Source organism: Drosophila ananassae, chromosome 3L (genome assembly GCF_017639315.1).
Source record: "Drosophila ananassae strain 14024-0371.13 chromosome 3L, ASM1763931v2, whole genome shotgun sequence".
NCBI classification, from domain to species: domain Eukaryota; kingdom Metazoa; phylum Arthropoda; class Insecta; order Diptera; family Drosophilidae; genus Drosophila; species Drosophila ananassae.
In genome coordinates this window covers 4,561,033-4,575,923 of record NC_057929.1, presented here as the reverse complement: position 1 = coordinate 4,575,923, position 14,891 = coordinate 4,561,033, and the positions used below count along the sequence as shown (strand labels likewise).

Below are 14,891 nucleotides of genomic sequence, written 5' to 3'. Positions count from 1 at the left end.
AAAAATAATTGAGCATATTGAAAATAATTATAATCCTAAAATTAATTCTCAATTATCCGAAAAAATTTTTTTTTTTTTTTTCTGTTGAAAATGTTACAAAAATTTTTTTCAGTGATACGATAGAAAAAAAAAAAAAAACTATCGCTCATATGTATTTGTGCTTTTGTGCATAGGTATTGGAATTTGCTCTGTCATAAGCAGTGCTTGGGCACCCCTGTTTTAGAGTTTAAAGGAAGTGTCAAGAAGCACTACATTTTAGGTCCAGAAATCAGTTTTATTATTGTAAATCGAGTAATATCTAGATAAAATCAAATTCATTTCATTATGTGACAATGGATCTTAATTCTAATAACAAAAAAGTAAGGACAGATTGTCTGTCTGTTTCAAAAAAAAAACAACCGCTTATAATTTAGGTTACTACCGAAAAAAATAGTACTTTTCGAAGATCATAATTCTCAGATTAAGTTTCTCTACAACACATTTGAAGGTAAAAATTCAAATTTATTTAATTACAATTTTTTTGAGATATTATCGCCGATGGAATCAAATTAAATTAAAATCATTTAAAAGTACTGTGGACAAGAACAGGACACGGAAAAGTTTATTTTGAGGCAAACGCCCATGCAGATCAGGAATCCAGACTCCAGTAGCAAAATATATAGTTTCTCACTTTAAGGTATTCAAAAATACTTTAGCTTACACAACTAGAAAGAACAAAACTCGATGGAGGCAAGCCTCACTCGGTGAGACCCACTGATCCGGAGGAGGAAGCGGGCATCTCTCCTAGAGGCAGGCCCAGAGCGGCCGAGCCGTTGGACTGTCCCGTTCCTCCTCCACCTCCTCCTGGCGGTGGGCGATTGTTTCGTTTCCGTTTGCCGCCCCGCCGACTGCCACCATTCTGCTTCTCCTCTCCGGCATCTTTGCTGCCTCCTGCTCCTGCGCCCGAGGAACTTCCCTGGCCCTGTTGGCGGTGCTGATTGTTGCTTCCGTTGCTGCCACCGTTCTGGGATCGAGACTGCATCTTGGCTGGCTTGGGACGATAGGGTGACGCTGCGGCATTGGGCAGCGGGCACAGGATATTGCCCACGGCTTTGGTGCGACCTTCGCGGAAGACTAGTCGCTGGCCGGCGCGGATGTACTCCGGCTGCTTGATGAACCGGAACTTGACGTGGGCCTTGTCGCCGGTGCGCAGGCAGTCGAGCGACATGTGTATGATGGAGGCCGTCTGCCGTATGCTGCCGCAGTGCACCATGGCCTGGTAGCGGGCCGATATCGTAGTCGGATGGTGGAGAACCAGAATCTCGCCTTCGAACTCCCAGCAAGCTTGGGGCTTCAGCTCCGGCGACACCATCACCATGCCCTTTCGCAGATAGGCCCGCTTGATTTTCTTCAGCGCGAAGCTCGCCGTCTGGCCGCAACGCACACGTGCCACATTCATCCGCTTGCGGTGGATGCTCTTAATGGTGATGGGCACGAATGCACCAACGGCATCGGGTCCCAACATCAAGGTGTCGTTCAGCCGTATGGTGCCCTGTAGACAGGTGCCGGAGACCACGGTTCCGACACCTGGAACGGAGTAGACGTCGTCGATCTGGAACTCGGCCGGTTGGCTCTCGGATCCGGCCATACGCGTGCTCAGCAAATTGAGGAACATCTTGAGCAATTCCAGATTGTCCCCGGTAACGTTGGACACCTGGAAAATGGGGCATAGCCGCTCGCTCACAAAATTCGTGGCACTGAGTACAACATCGTCCTGAGTGCGCACCACAACCGGCACTTTTCGACAGCCCTGCGATTTGAGCATCTTGAAGAGGAGCTTCATGTTGTCCTGCAGAATGTTGGCCGGGCACATGTCGATTTTGGTGACAACCACAAACACGGGAACTGCCAGAGCCAAGGCCAGTCCAAGATGCTCTTTGGTCATGCCAATTATGCCAGCATTGGCGCCAATCTGTTAGAGAAACAATTAAAACATAAGTTTAAGAAACTTTGGAGTAAATGAATCCGAAACCCACCATTAGCATGCCAAAGTCCGGGGCATGCCCTGTCATGCCGAAGACCGTGGTTTTCAGGTAGCGCTCGTGACCAGCCAGATCAATAAAGGTTATAACTTTGGCCGAATTCTCGCAGATCTTCACCCAGTCAAGGTGGCCGTGGTCCGGTTTGTTGACCACGTTGCCCACTCCGTCAAAGCCAAGAATGTCGTTGCCCACGGAACTGGTTCGTCCGCTCTCGATTTCGTGCTTGTGCCTGAAGAGCCGCTGCCGGGCATGTCCACGTCCGTTGTCCAACTCCCCGTGAGTGAGGACGCCCAGCAAAGTGGACTTTCCAGCATCCACGTTGCCCACTACGGCCACTCTATAATATTTAATTATTTTAATGTTTGAATTGTTTGAAAAAAGTGTTCTTTTTTACCGTATTTCCATAAAGTCCGTCGTCTCAATGTGTTTCCTTATGAGGAACTGGGCCGATATGCCCTTCTCTACCTTCCTCTCGCGAAGATTTACCACATCGGCATCAATATTGGCCGCCAGGAGATGGAGTGTCCGCACGGAGGCGAGATATTGTTCCGGATTTAGCCCATTGTCACTGCCATCTAGGAAATCCTTTTTAGAGTACTGTTTCAAAGGAATATGTCTGAGGAACTCTCACCTTCGCCCACGCCAACCTCGTAAATGGTCTCGCCACAATTGTCGGCTATGCGATCCTGGAGCCGCTTCTGCAGCAGCTCCAACTGCTCGGCAGTGGGCTTCACCAGCACATCCTTCCCGCGGATGCTGGAGTAGTCCACGCTGAGCGCCGCCATCTGCTGTGGCAGCCCATCAACGTTAAAGATGTTGCTCCGGGCCGTCCTAATGCCCACGCCGGCGCCCCCACCATTCGGGGCATTCTGTAGGTTACTCATTATGGTAATTGTCTTTGTTTTCTGATGCTGGTTGCGGCTCACACTATCCTTGGAATCATTGCCTTTCGGGTCTGTGTGAGATTGTGCAGGTTGAGAGAGATGCGGATGGGTGATGTTTGATGAATTCTGAAATTACAGGAAGAGAAGTGCAGCCCGGATGAGTGAGATTAGCCGGAGTAGGAAGCCGTACAAGGACACAAGGGTTTAAGGATAACTGCCCCACCTATCCTATGCCCATCTGACTGAGTTGTGCTTGGGTTTTCTGCCGTAGGTTCTTGTTGTCTTGCATCTCAGTGATGAAATAAAATGGAAGAAGCCACCCAAGCTGCTTTTATACCCGGCCGGCTGAATGATGAAATGCAGTGCTTGGCATGATGCAATACTAACCCCAAGTGGAGCATCAAAACAAGCTAAAGAGAGCGTCAGACCTCCACTGAAGAGAAAGTAGGAAAGTTTTTGTTTCTTGGGCTGCTTCAACAGAACAGGATAATCTATAAACTTGAGCTGAAAGGACATTCAAGCTCACCTCAGGATGATGGATAATCTCAAGGCTAAAAAGAATTCTTCTGTAATCCAAAGCTTGGAATGATGCAATTTCCCTCTCTGAGGAAGAGAGAATCCAAAAGAGAGAGAGAGAGAAGTCCCAGAAGAATTCTACAATTTCATATATAACGGAAATGTCCGTTATCGTTATTTGTTGTTTAAGAACAGCTGATTTTCGTTTTGTTTATATAATATTGCTTTGTTGACGTATACAAAAGCCCGCAGCATATAACAACAAATGAGATTGACATTACGCATAGGTTTCTGTTTATTTTTAGCGGCAAACAAAGAGCAAATACTATGTCCATGTACATGCATATGTCGTATTTGGCAAACATATGTACGCAGGTACATATATACTTCTTATATGTATGCAGGCAAACCAAAACAAATACGAAAGCTTTATTTCAGGTGGAATTTGAAGTATTTTAGCCAGAGCTAGGACCGAGAACAGTGGCTTGCAAAATAATTAACAATATAAACAACAAATCAGCTGTATTAAGCGTTCCCCGAGAATATGGTTCAATAGAAAGTGAAAGGATGTTATGCTTTTGGACATTTTGGCCACAGCTTCTGCAGGGATGCTCTGTTGGCCCGAAACCGAACTCACAATTCATGTAGCCTTCCTTGCTTGTAAAATCTGATGGATGCTGGACCTCGACATACAATTTCTTAAACCGAAACACACATAATTTGTTTTAGATTTTCCTGTAAATTGTTTTCCGTGTCCCGAAGCCACGTACCGTGCGGAGCTGCCAACCTGTTTGCCTATCGCTTATCATATCGATAGGTTATTTCGATTATTTCGTTTCTTTTTATTCACTTCTTCCGATTTATTTATTCACTTTGTTGTGAAATTAATTTATTAAAAAGGCAGCAGGGATCTGCCTCCAGGGATTAGTAAGATTAAGTCCTAGAAGCTAACATGGAAGGAGAGGAAGTCACCTCAGGGCAAGTGCCTACTGAGCCTACAGTTTTGGGAAATGAGTCATCGCCACCGTCACTGAGCGTTATGTGTCCAATATGTAACGAATTTTTTAAGGACACGGATATGATCAATTCCACGTCTTGCGGCCATATTTTCCACAAGAACTGCCTCACACGGTGGCTAAATAGATCGAGATCCTGCCCCCAGTGCCGATCAGAGTGCCACCACGATCGAGTCCACAGGATTTTCCTTAACTTTACTGCACCTGTGATTTCCCCCGAGAATTTTGTGCCGCTCCCCAGACCGCCCTATGAGTGGGTGCCAATTTATCTGGGCGATGAGGACAACGAGGGTAGCCCACAAGTATTTGAAGGTTCTGTCCAGTGCGGAACCGACGAGGACGGACATCCGGCGTATGTGGCACGAATGACATTCGGTAGAGATTTATTGCCAGCGAGTTACATACCAGAAAAAGGTGTTGCACGCGGATCATGGGGATGCCGCGCCTATACACGCACCCAAGACGTGGAGGTTCTGGTGCTAAACAATTGTGATCATAAGTGGGTGCACGGCCAGAATGGAAGTTATCCGGAAAAATCCCTAAAAACCGGACACTCTGAGATCGGTCACCCCACCTTCACTGGGCGCTGCATCTACGAGGGCATTCTGCGCCTGGGCAAGGTGCATCCGTCCCACAAGCTAATGTACTTGCCGCACCACGACCTAGAAGTAAGCACCAACACCTACGATGTCCTGGTGGTCAAGCCGCGCAATTCAAACAACCACTGAATGAGATCCCTTATTTTTTAATCGAATAGTCCAAGTCTTTTTGTATCTGGTGTTTACAAAGTTTAACTATAAATAAATCTGTGTATTAAGCTGTGTTACCAAATCGTATGTACTTTAAAAGCATAGAACAAAAATTTTAACAATATAATCTATTAAAAATTGTAATTATGTATACATATGTTTAAGTATATTTTATGGAATAATAAAAGTGCCTTTTTTAATTATCGATAAAAACTAAACTAAGTCAATAGAATTTTTATTGCCTTTTTAGTTTTCAGCATAAGTTGCGCTTAAATAATATTACTAATAAATATATACTTTAGAAGTAGTTCTTATTTCTTATCAAATGTGATTTTAAAAAAATCGATTGGGTTTTTTTAAAGAAATTTCTGAATCATGATTCTTTAAAAACTGACACATAATTCGCTTTAAATTAAAACAAAAATGTTTAACTAAAAATGGTAATTTCTTTGGATAATTATTATAATCAAAATGATTAACGATCCACAGGTTCCCGGGGAGTCATCACCAGCACGTCATAACAGCGGATGCATCTTGCTCTTTGCTGATGGGCGATGAACATCGTCTCCTCTGATGGATGCACTATTCCAATTTTTAGTAAACCTCGGAAAGTGGCACGTCCCGTGTAGGTTACTTCCCCGTCATCAGAGAATCCAGTTGGGATGGCATCCGGCGGATAGCTACCATCCTCACCACGCACCCATTTAATATCACAGTCGTCCAGTACGAGTACTTCGACGTACTCCGTAAGCCAATAAGCTCCGGAGCCATAGCATGTCCAGGCGGCTTTCTTATCAGGAATATAGCTCGCCGGTAGAAGTTCCGAGCCTTTACTGACACGTGCCACATATGCCTCGTGGCCCTCGTCGTCTGTGCCACATTTTACGACTCCACAAGGTAACGAGTTGGCAAGGATGGAATTATTTGGTCCGAGTTCCATAGGCACCCACCTGTATGGAAGATGTCTTTTGTCCAAGATAATGGGTTCCCCAAATGACAGGGACAAGTTACTATATGTTCCCCTGCTAATCCAGCCGCATTGCGGGCAGGTGGCACATTGAATTAACTGGAGCTCCATACAGAGTTTATGGAAAAAATGGCCACATCCAATATTACAGATCTCATCGTATATTTTTAAATAACCACTGCATACGCTACACTGAATATCAAGAGTTAGTGGTTTTCCAGCTTGGATATTGCCTTCCATTACTAACCGATCTGCGCAACTGGGGAATACGTTCTAGGGAATCGTATTTAAATACTTTTCAGACGTCCTGACCTCGACTAAAATTTACATAGTGTGCTTTACGAGACCCGAAACTCAAATGACTCGCTCAGTTTGGGACAGTGACTGTTTAATATTGGATATCTCGAAAGCGGATCGTTCTCGATTCCAAAAAGAAATGGTGTATCATTTTTTTTTTTTAATTTTGATGAAGATTAGTGGAGAATCTATCCACAAATCGCTTGAGAATCTGATGATTATTAACAAAGATATGACCATCGAGTGGGATCATATTGACTTCCCCATGGTCTTTTCAAACTTTCCAATGGGACTTTCCCCGAAAAAATTCAAAAATATAAAAGAAAATATTTTGTTCTCAGATTTTAATTCAGATTTATGGAGAATCGATCCACAAATCGTTTAAGGTACTCCGCCAGAGAATCGGATGGAAATTGGCCAATATATAGCCTTCGCAGTGGGTCGTATCGGGGTATCCTTGCATTTTCAACATTTTGAAGGAAAATTGACAAAAAATTGGAAAAATATTTTGTTCTCAGATTTTGGTGCAGATTTATGGAGAATCGATCCACAAATCGTTCAAGGTATTCCGCTCAAGAATCCGATGGAAATTGGCCAAGATATAGCCTTCGCAGGGGGTCGTATTGGGGTATCCTTGCATTTTCAACATTTTGAAGGGGACCCATCAGGAAAATTGACAAAAAATTGGAAAAATATTTTGTTCTCAGATTTTGATGCAGATTAGTGGAGAATATATTCACAAATCGATCAAGGTGCTCCGCTGGAGAATCGGATGGTTACTGACAAAGATATGGCCTTCGAGAGAGGTCGTATCGGTACATTTTTCCCCAGGGAATTATTTAAAAAATATTTTCTTGGATTTTGATGCAGATTATTATGCAGTTTTATGTAAAATCTATCTTTAAACAAAAATTTGTGTGGCAATATATTGTCGCAACTAAAGATTAAACTTAATTCGAAGTTTCGAAATAAATTTCGAACGGTTTCCCGCCTATATTTGAATTAATCGATAAGCAATATCGATTAATTCCGAGTGTCTTTTATCGGACAGTTGTATTGGTGCTTACTCATCACTATTTAATGTTCTCTGTTTTGGTTTTCCTTATCTTGTGAAATATAAATTTAATAAAACTACGTTATTCGCTGTTGACACACGTAAATCACCTAAATATGGAGGACCCCAACTCGAAGAACAACGTTGTCTGCAAGGGTTGTTCTACAGAACCATCGCCACAGCTAAATATTTTGTGTGGAATTTGCAAAGTATTTTTCCGGGCGGGCGATGTGATTTTCAGCACGGCGGCATGTGGCCATGTTTTTCACAAGAAATGCCTGACTAGCTGGTTGAGTACATCCCAGTCCTGCCCCCAATGTGGCTCCCACTGCTACAGAACACGCATCCACCAAATCTACCTAAACTTCGCCGAGCGCACTGATTTTGACGATGAAGAAATTCCAAATGCACCCTTCGAGTGGGTGCCCATGGATCTGGAGTTCGGCGCTCCAGCGGATGCCCACTTGCCACCTGACGGAGCCATACAATGGGGCACAGACGACGACGGCCACCAAACATATGTAGCACGCGTTTACATAGACGATGAGCTACTCCCGGCCAGTTATGTGCCAGAAAAGAAAGCAGCCATCGCGTCCTGGGGCTGCCATGCTAGAAGGATGACTGATGAAGTGGAAGTCCTTGTTTTGAGCGACTGTGATCACAAATGGGTGGCCGGCGAGGGGGGAAGTTTTCCTGAGGATGCCTTACAATCCGGATATGCTGACAACGGTGAAGTAACCTATACCGGACGTGGTCTCCACAATGGTATTCAGAGGCTAGGCAAGGTGCATCCCTCCCACAAAGTTCTTTACATGGCCCACAAAGATAGCGAGGTGAACACCAGTACTTACGAGGTCCTTGTGGTGACTCCACGCGAACAAGCCGACCGATGATCTATTTTTCCATAATAGCCTTCGATCAAAAATAAATTATTAATTAATACTTTGTTAATGTACTTTGTTCTTCTCTAAATATAGTACAATCTATCTGAATGTAAATTAGTGGCTTAATGTTCGCCCTATTCATCTATGTTATAGATTCTATAATAGAGATTCTGTATATATGTTTCTTTTTTCTATTTGTAGTCTTTCCCTGGCATGATTCCTTCTTTCCTTTCATTTAAATATTTTAATTTGTGATATAACCTTTATTTGTTTGTTATTATATATGCTGTAATTAGTAGTGTTTAATATAAATGTATCAATATTTGTATTGTTTTGTTACCTTGTTAGTGGAAAATCCGCATGAAATCAGTTATTGATTTGGTAATAGTTTGATGACTCATTCTGAGGTCATTGCATGATGAATCAACGGGCTCTTCGATTCTTAAGTGAGCACCTGTTGGTGCTTTCTAAGTCGTGAGAAGCCTACATACATGCTATCCTTTGGCCGTCAGCCGTCGGGTATGCGGGGCGGCTCCGTCGCTACTGTGTACACCGACGGAAGTGCGACTACACTCTCCTCGCGAGGGCGGCTGGAAACAGGTCCACGGCACGGTCATGTCTCTGCCGTGGACGCTGGCTAATTGTAGTCGGGCGAGGAGAAGACAACTCCGAAAATCACCCCAATCCATGGCGGTACAGTGTGCGCTGAGGGATGCGTGGCCGAGGGGGTGCTCGGTCGTCAGCATGCGAACTCTGGACACCGGCCGACCTCCAGTTTCAATAAGGCTTCCCACGGCATTGCAGGCTCTGCTGGCGGGTGACCAATCCCTTCCTGCGCACTCGTGGGATCCAAAATGAGAAAAAGACGAAAAAATAAGAATAATAACAACTCAAACATAACACAAAGCACAACAAACCCCACAAACGTGGAGGAGAGTAGACCTGCTCCATATTCCGAAGACTGGAGGCCCTATCTGAAGACTGGTGAAGATGCAACTCCACCAGAGGATCCTCCACACAAACCAACACATAACGAGAAGAGACAAGCTGCCTGGATTCTGCGAAGGGACTTTGAAAAGGCCTCCGATGACGAGGTTTCTCCAGAAATGGAGGATTGCATCAAATGGGCTAAGACGATCATCCCGGATTTTCAGATCGAAAGAGCTGGTAAACAAAATTACAAAAAAACAGCACCGGCTTCCACTCCCCAAGCTCCCGCACCCAGCCAACCTCCAAGCAGTAAACGGAAAGATCGGGTGGAGTGTCCAACGACTTCCAAGCGATCTAGAATGGAGTTACAAAATCGATCCATGATGGAAATGTCCGAGGGTAAGATCCTACTAGGCGTCCTGGATAGGGGTGCCATCAGTGGGAACGTGCCTCGCGAGAAGTGGAGGCTGGTGGAGAACGAGCTGCAGGATCGTTTTCTGCAGTTCGTGGGCGACTCTGACGAACCACCGCCCATGTGCACAGACGCCGGATGGCACCAAGGATACGTGAAGGCCATTGTCTGTGAAGATACCCGTTCGGCGGAGATCTATAAGCGAATGGTTGATTCTCTGGGCGAGGTCTATCCGACTGCCCGACTTGTGGCGGTGGACTGGGAGCAGGTCATCTCTCCGCCAAAGGCCAGAGCTTGGGTCACTTGTAAGCCCGAAGAGCCGGAGCTTATACTCCGGATGTTGCAGATCTGCAACCCGGAGATTCCAACTGCCAATTGGCGGGTGGTCAAAGTGGAGAAAGCCTCCGGCCCAACTCGGCAGGTAGTGCTTCTCCTCGACAACGAATCGGCCGAAATGGTCACCGAGGCGGGGAATATTCTCCGGTACGGTTTCACGACCATCAAAATGAAGGTGTATGGAATGGGTCGTAAACAGAAAAAGCCTCCTCCCACCGATCCTGAGAATGGTAAGCTACAAAATTCCACTACCGAGGAGCGACACAATGATTCCATTGACCACAAAGATCATATTGACGGAGAAGACACGGATGACGATGTAATGTGGGTAGAACCCGATGAAGATTAACAGAAATCGGAAATATTAAAGATCAGGTAAGGAGATGAGTCTGAATTTGTAATTGAACGATTAAATCAATTCTTAAACTTCTTTTCAGTTCGAATAGATTTCATAACTCATTCCGGCCATTCATTTGTTCAATAAAATCATGCTTTGAAAAAAAGAAAATCAGTTTTTTAAACTCTGGGAATTGTAAGAGTAACTACTACTTTTCAATTTTCATCTTCATATATTTTTTGTTTTATTTAAAAAATGTGTTAGACGCTATGAATAATCTGATTAATGTTTTGATCCTACGTATGTTGCGAACATCGGGGATTGTGGTTCTAAACAGTGGTTTTAAGTATTCATATATGACTACGCGTATAACTCTAGAACATACATATATTATTTTCTCTGCATTTGGCTTGACTTCGTTGTTCCAACAAAGGGCCTCACAAAATTTTCTTTAAAAAATACCTTTTGTGTATGTTTGTATAATTCGTTTAATAAATTTTCTGAACCTGCACTATAACATGACATTTAATATATATGTATATATTTAGCTAAAATACATTTTTATATGCTCTCAACTCTCATTTAACATTTGTGTAACAGGCTTTGATAGGATTTTTCTTGGAGTTTGTACTTAGTTCCTAAGCAGTTTGTATATATAAATATAAAAATGGATTCGTGTGTATGCTTGTGTAGGCCATGCAAGTGGTATGTTGACATCTATATATTATATAGATTGGTATTTACAGAGTGATCGGCTTCCAATGTGTGTAATGGATTTGTGGATTGGATTGCTTTAATGCATCTTTCTGTATTGAGCCTTGTTTTGAGTTGAGTCTGATTTCTGTTGATTTGGTTTGACATTTGAGCTCAGGTTTGGGAGGTTGTATAACACCTATAGTGGGGATAACTCCTTTGCGGAAAATAATCTGAGGATGAACTGTTTAGGAAGCAATGAGAGAAACAAATTGAAAAAACATTTTTGAGTAGTTATGGAAGAAACTGACTTTTTCCATACAAACAGTAATAACTAGTTTACAAATGTACTTTTCTGCCCTGGCGGCGGTGGCGGCGGCGGTGCGGAGGTCATTTCTGCGACGACAGGTAGTTCATGTACTTGGTTGTCTGCTGGGCGTTGCGCACCAGCTCGCTCTCCTCCTTGCCGGCCGCCTGCTGCTCCTGACCGCCCCCCTGCGGACCACCCTGCCAGTTCTTATCCTCGTTCTGGGGCTGATGGATATCGGGTTGCGAGCGGCGCGTGAAGTGGCGGTGTCGCTGGTGCGGATGCTGCGGCGAGGTCTGCTGGCGGCGGTCAAACGTGCTGGACGCCTCACTGGCCAAGCTGCTCTGGCTACTGTAGCGCGGGAACCTCGGGCCACCTCCTCCTCCTCCCCCACGCGTGGGACTCTGGTTGTACCGATACCCACCAGACTTGTCCATCTTCGACGGGCGTGGAAGGGTGCGTGCTCTGGAGGAGCTGCGGCTATTCGACTCTTGGCCGTTTGAGTTGTAGGCACAGTTCTCATCCTGGTAGCCACTATTGATGGCCGTGTTGGAGCGACGCCAGGTGTCGCTATGAATCTTCTGGGGGCCACCCTGTGGCTGATGTTGTGGCTGCTGGCCTTGCTGCTGCTGCTGTTGTTTCTGGAAGCGCGGCGGCTTGTCGTAGGTGTTGCGGTTTTGGAAACGGCCGCCACGCTTGTAGGCATTGCCACGCTCGTAGTTGCTAATGTAGGAGCGCTCGCTGCGGTCGTCCCTATCGCGCTGGTCCCAGTTGGAATTGACTATGCTGTTGTAGTTTCCACCTCCGCTCATGTTGCGCTCGTGCCGCTCCTGGGAGTGTTTCCTTCGGTCGTGGATGCTGTACAGCCGCAAGTTGCCGGTGCCCTCGCTACGGACGCTGTGATGATCGTCGTCAAAGCTGGCGCTATAACGCCTCTGCTGGTCGCGGGAACGGCCGTTGCTGTCGCCGTCGTGATTACGGTTGAAGCGCGTCTTTCGCCAGCTCGGCAGCGGCTTGCTCTCGTCGCGATCCTCGCTGCTAGCCATGGATGGATACTGGTCGGAGTTTGTGTCTGTGCTGGCTGGCTGTTGTGTCTTTAGTGGTCGCGGCGCCTGGCGCGGCTGATAGCTGCGACGTCCGTGCCGATGGGGGCCCGTGTTGTTGGCAGGATATGGCTGTGGTGCTGCATCCGAATAGCGCTCCTCGCTCTGCTCCACCTCGCCGTAGCCGATGTCGCAGAAAGAGTCCTCGCAAACTTGCTCGCTCCACTTCTTTGTCGTCGGCGGCGGATCGAATGTGTCGGGGTCTTGGCCAGAGGTATTCGCACTGCTGCCGTTCTCAGACTGTTGATGCTGGAGCTGGTGGTTTTCGTCCTTCGGATGAAGCCCCGACCCGTTATTATTGACGCAGTCGTCCTCCCCATCCTCCACCACCAGATAGCTTGTGTACATGGCCTCCAGATCGTTGCCGATGTGCTTGAAGTGACTGTAGAACAAATCCAGGACCATCAGCAGCATGGCCTTCACCTTGGCGGTCAGCGCGGGCTGCAGAATCAGGTGGCGCCGGACGTGGTACAGCAGCAGGTCGATTTCAGCCTTGTGGCGCGAGCGCATGATCTCGCCGTTGAGCGTGATCTGTGACAGGACCAGGCGTGCCAGACGAGTGCTCACCACCACACCGACGTCTGTAAGTTCGCGGGTGAGCAGGTCGAGGAGGGACACCCCTAGGATTGTGATTGGAGCATTGTCCGCAAGGCGCACCCGGTGGTAGTACTCGCCCAGCAGCGTTATGGAGTTGTACAGCCGGTTCTTGTCGTGCACCCGATATGTGTCTGCGTTGAGGAAGTTCGTCTCGAGGATCTTCAGCATGGCGCTGCGCACCTTGGTGTCCTTCATCGCCAGAGCATCGAAGTTGCGAGAGGAGAAGAGCAGGGCGAACTTGAGCGCAGTGTCACCGTCTCCCAGCGCCTTGTCGTTCAGGTACTCCATGGACTCGCTGTAAATAAAGATATGAGTTATAGATTCTTGATATTTTAGGCGAACTTCATATAAAAACTATAAGAGATAGCAGTAGCATGCTAGTTTGCCCATTTATGTGTTTTTTTTTCACAGGTACGCAGCAGAATTATCTGATAAGCCCGAGTCTCGAATTTATTTACTCAGCAATTAACTGGAAGCATGAGCCGGGAGGCAATAGGTGGGAAAAATGTTCACTTTGAACTGCTTCGATGGCGACACTGTCTCTCCGTGACTATTTATATGAAAAGCTGTAAATTTTTAAGACACGCTGACGTCCAAGCGACCTGGTCGCGATCAACAAACCTGCGCACACATACTTACAAGTACAGTGCGTTGCGAAACTATAAAACAATGACTATTAATAACCTCCACATCCTCAATTGACTCTTTTGTCCATGAAGTGACACAGGAGTTAAGATTCTGCAAATTCTGGGGGTGTTTCTCGAGAAGACTACCCCCCTAAATGACAGCCTAGTTTATGAGGATGCTTTCACGCCTCTTCCTGCTATACTGTTTTGGCGCGTACTGTATAGACGGAGTGTATTTATACGCGAAAAGAGGTGCCAAACATACATACTACTTATAATATTATTAATCATCAATGGCCCATACACGAGCACTCGCACAGACATACGGACGTGGGGACACATACCACAGCATCGACTCGTCGCGCACAATGTTGCAGAAGTCAGTCTCAATGGTCTTGATCTTGGAGTTCATCACAATGCCGTCGTCCTGCAGGTCGAGGCCTCGCATTAGGTCGATGATGATGTCGTAGGCGCAGCCACCTGCTGGGATCTGGTATGGCCCGCCAACATTCAGAATGTCGCGGAGCCTGGGAGTTTCGCCAGTGCCAGTGCCACTGCCGCCGCCACCGCCACCGCTACCGCCTCCGGTGCTGTTGTGTCCACTGTCAGCCACGCTGTTGTAACTGTTGTTGTAGTTGGGGCCGCCGACGCCGCTGTTTTTGTTGCCCCCGCTGTGGTTGTTGCCGATCATGTTGGCCATTTCCATTTGCTGGAGGCGCTGCGCTCGCTGGCTATTGTTGTTGTTATCGCACGGTTGTTTGTTTGCCTCTTTTTCACACTCTTCCGCCGTCTGTTCTTTCCGTTCTCCCAGTCTGCGAGTATGTGTAAGTTCCAATCGCGTTGACAAAGGTGTCCAAATGCAAGCTCAATTGCCACCTTGTGCTTTTCACCGTTCTTCCAGCGCTGCAGCAGGTATCTAACAGTAATATTTTGTACAGAATTTCGATCGTAACAAACAAAGAAAAATTAAATGCACACAAATCTAAAACTATTCCTATTTATTGTTTCTATTTGACGACTTTAATGTTGTACTAGCGGTGGCACCGATGGCGCTATCGATGATGGCGTGCTTTCAGTGGGGCTTTTCAAAATAATATCAGTCAGTCATCAAAATAATATCAATTTTTTTATTTTTGAAATTTATTATTGTTACATTTATAAA

The 14,891-nt window shown here is 46.0% G+C and overlaps 6 protein-coding genes across 8 annotated transcripts; 3 read left to right on the top strand and 3 right to left on the bottom strand.

Annotated features, from left to right (window-relative positions):
* Positions 1–253: 253 nt before the first annotated feature.
* LOC6495625 (GTP-binding protein 1) lies at positions 254–4,200 on the bottom strand. Of its 2 annotated transcripts, none has more exons than XM_014907894.3 (5): positions 4,059–4,200; positions 2,653–3,031; positions 2,416–2,596; positions 2,016–2,358; positions 254–1,951 (listed from the first exon to the last, which is right to left on the bottom strand). In XM_014907894.3, exons 2-5 carry the CDS (start codon positions 2,903–2,905, stop codon positions 737–739), a joined length of 1,992 nt encoding a protein of 663 aa, XP_014763380.1. In that variant the 5' UTR covers positions 2,906–3,031; positions 4,059–4,200; the 3' UTR covers positions 254–736. The 2 variants fall into 2 exon arrangements, with proteins under 2 accessions (XP_014763380.1, XP_001959248.1); XM_001959212.4 differs by lacking the exon at positions 4,059–4,200 and adding an exon at positions 3,129–3,282.
* A 10-nt stretch (positions 4,201–4,210) lies between these two features.
* On the top strand, positions 4,211–5,544 carry LOC6494998 (postreplication repair E3 ubiquitin-protein ligase rad18). Its single transcript, XM_001959211.4, has one exon. The coding sequence runs from the start codon at positions 4,374–4,376 to the stop codon at positions 5,163–5,165; it is 792 nt and encodes a 263-aa protein (XP_001959247.1). The 5' UTR covers positions 4,211–4,373; the 3' UTR covers positions 5,166–5,544.
* Positions 5,545–5,661: 117 nt separating this feature from the next.
* Positions 5,662–6,126, bottom strand: LOC6495624. The gene has a single exon (XM_001959210.1). It carries the CDS (start codon positions 6,124–6,126, stop codon positions 5,662–5,664), a length of 465 nt encoding a protein of 154 aa, XP_001959246.1.
* Positions 6,127–7,509: 1,383 nt separating this feature from the next.
* Positions 7,510–8,502, top strand: LOC6494999. Its single transcript, XM_001959209.4, has one exon. It carries the CDS (start codon positions 7,621–7,623, stop codon positions 8,395–8,397), a length of 777 nt encoding a protein of 258 aa, XP_001959245.1. The 5' UTR covers positions 7,510–7,620; the 3' UTR covers positions 8,398–8,502.
* Positions 8,503–8,865: 363 nt separating this feature from the next.
* Positions 8,866–10,978, top strand: LOC6495000. Its single transcript, XM_014907627.3, has 2 exons — positions 8,866–10,441; positions 10,504–10,978. The coding sequence occupies exon 1, from the start codon at positions 9,243–9,245 to the stop codon at positions 10,413–10,415; it is 1,173 nt and encodes a 390-aa protein (XP_014763113.2). The 5' UTR covers positions 8,866–9,242; the 3' UTR covers positions 10,416–10,441; positions 10,504–10,978.
* LOC6495623 lies at positions 10,623–14,830 on the bottom strand. 2 transcript variants are annotated; one of them, XR_001408694.3, is made up of 3 exons: positions 14,074–14,830; positions 11,408–13,398; positions 10,623–11,340 (listed from the first exon to the last, which is right to left on the bottom strand). XR_001408694.3 is itself a non-coding variant. In XM_001959207.4 (2 exons), exons 1-2 carry the CDS (start codon positions 14,433–14,435, stop codon positions 11,487–11,489), a joined length of 2,274 nt encoding a protein of 757 aa, XP_001959243.1. In that variant the 5' UTR covers positions 14,436–14,830; the 3' UTR covers positions 10,623–11,486. The 2 variants fall into 2 exon arrangements, 1 of the variants encoding a protein (XP_001959243.1); XM_001959207.4 differs by having other exon boundaries at positions 10,623–13,398.
* Positions 14,831–14,891: the final 61 nt, after the last annotated feature.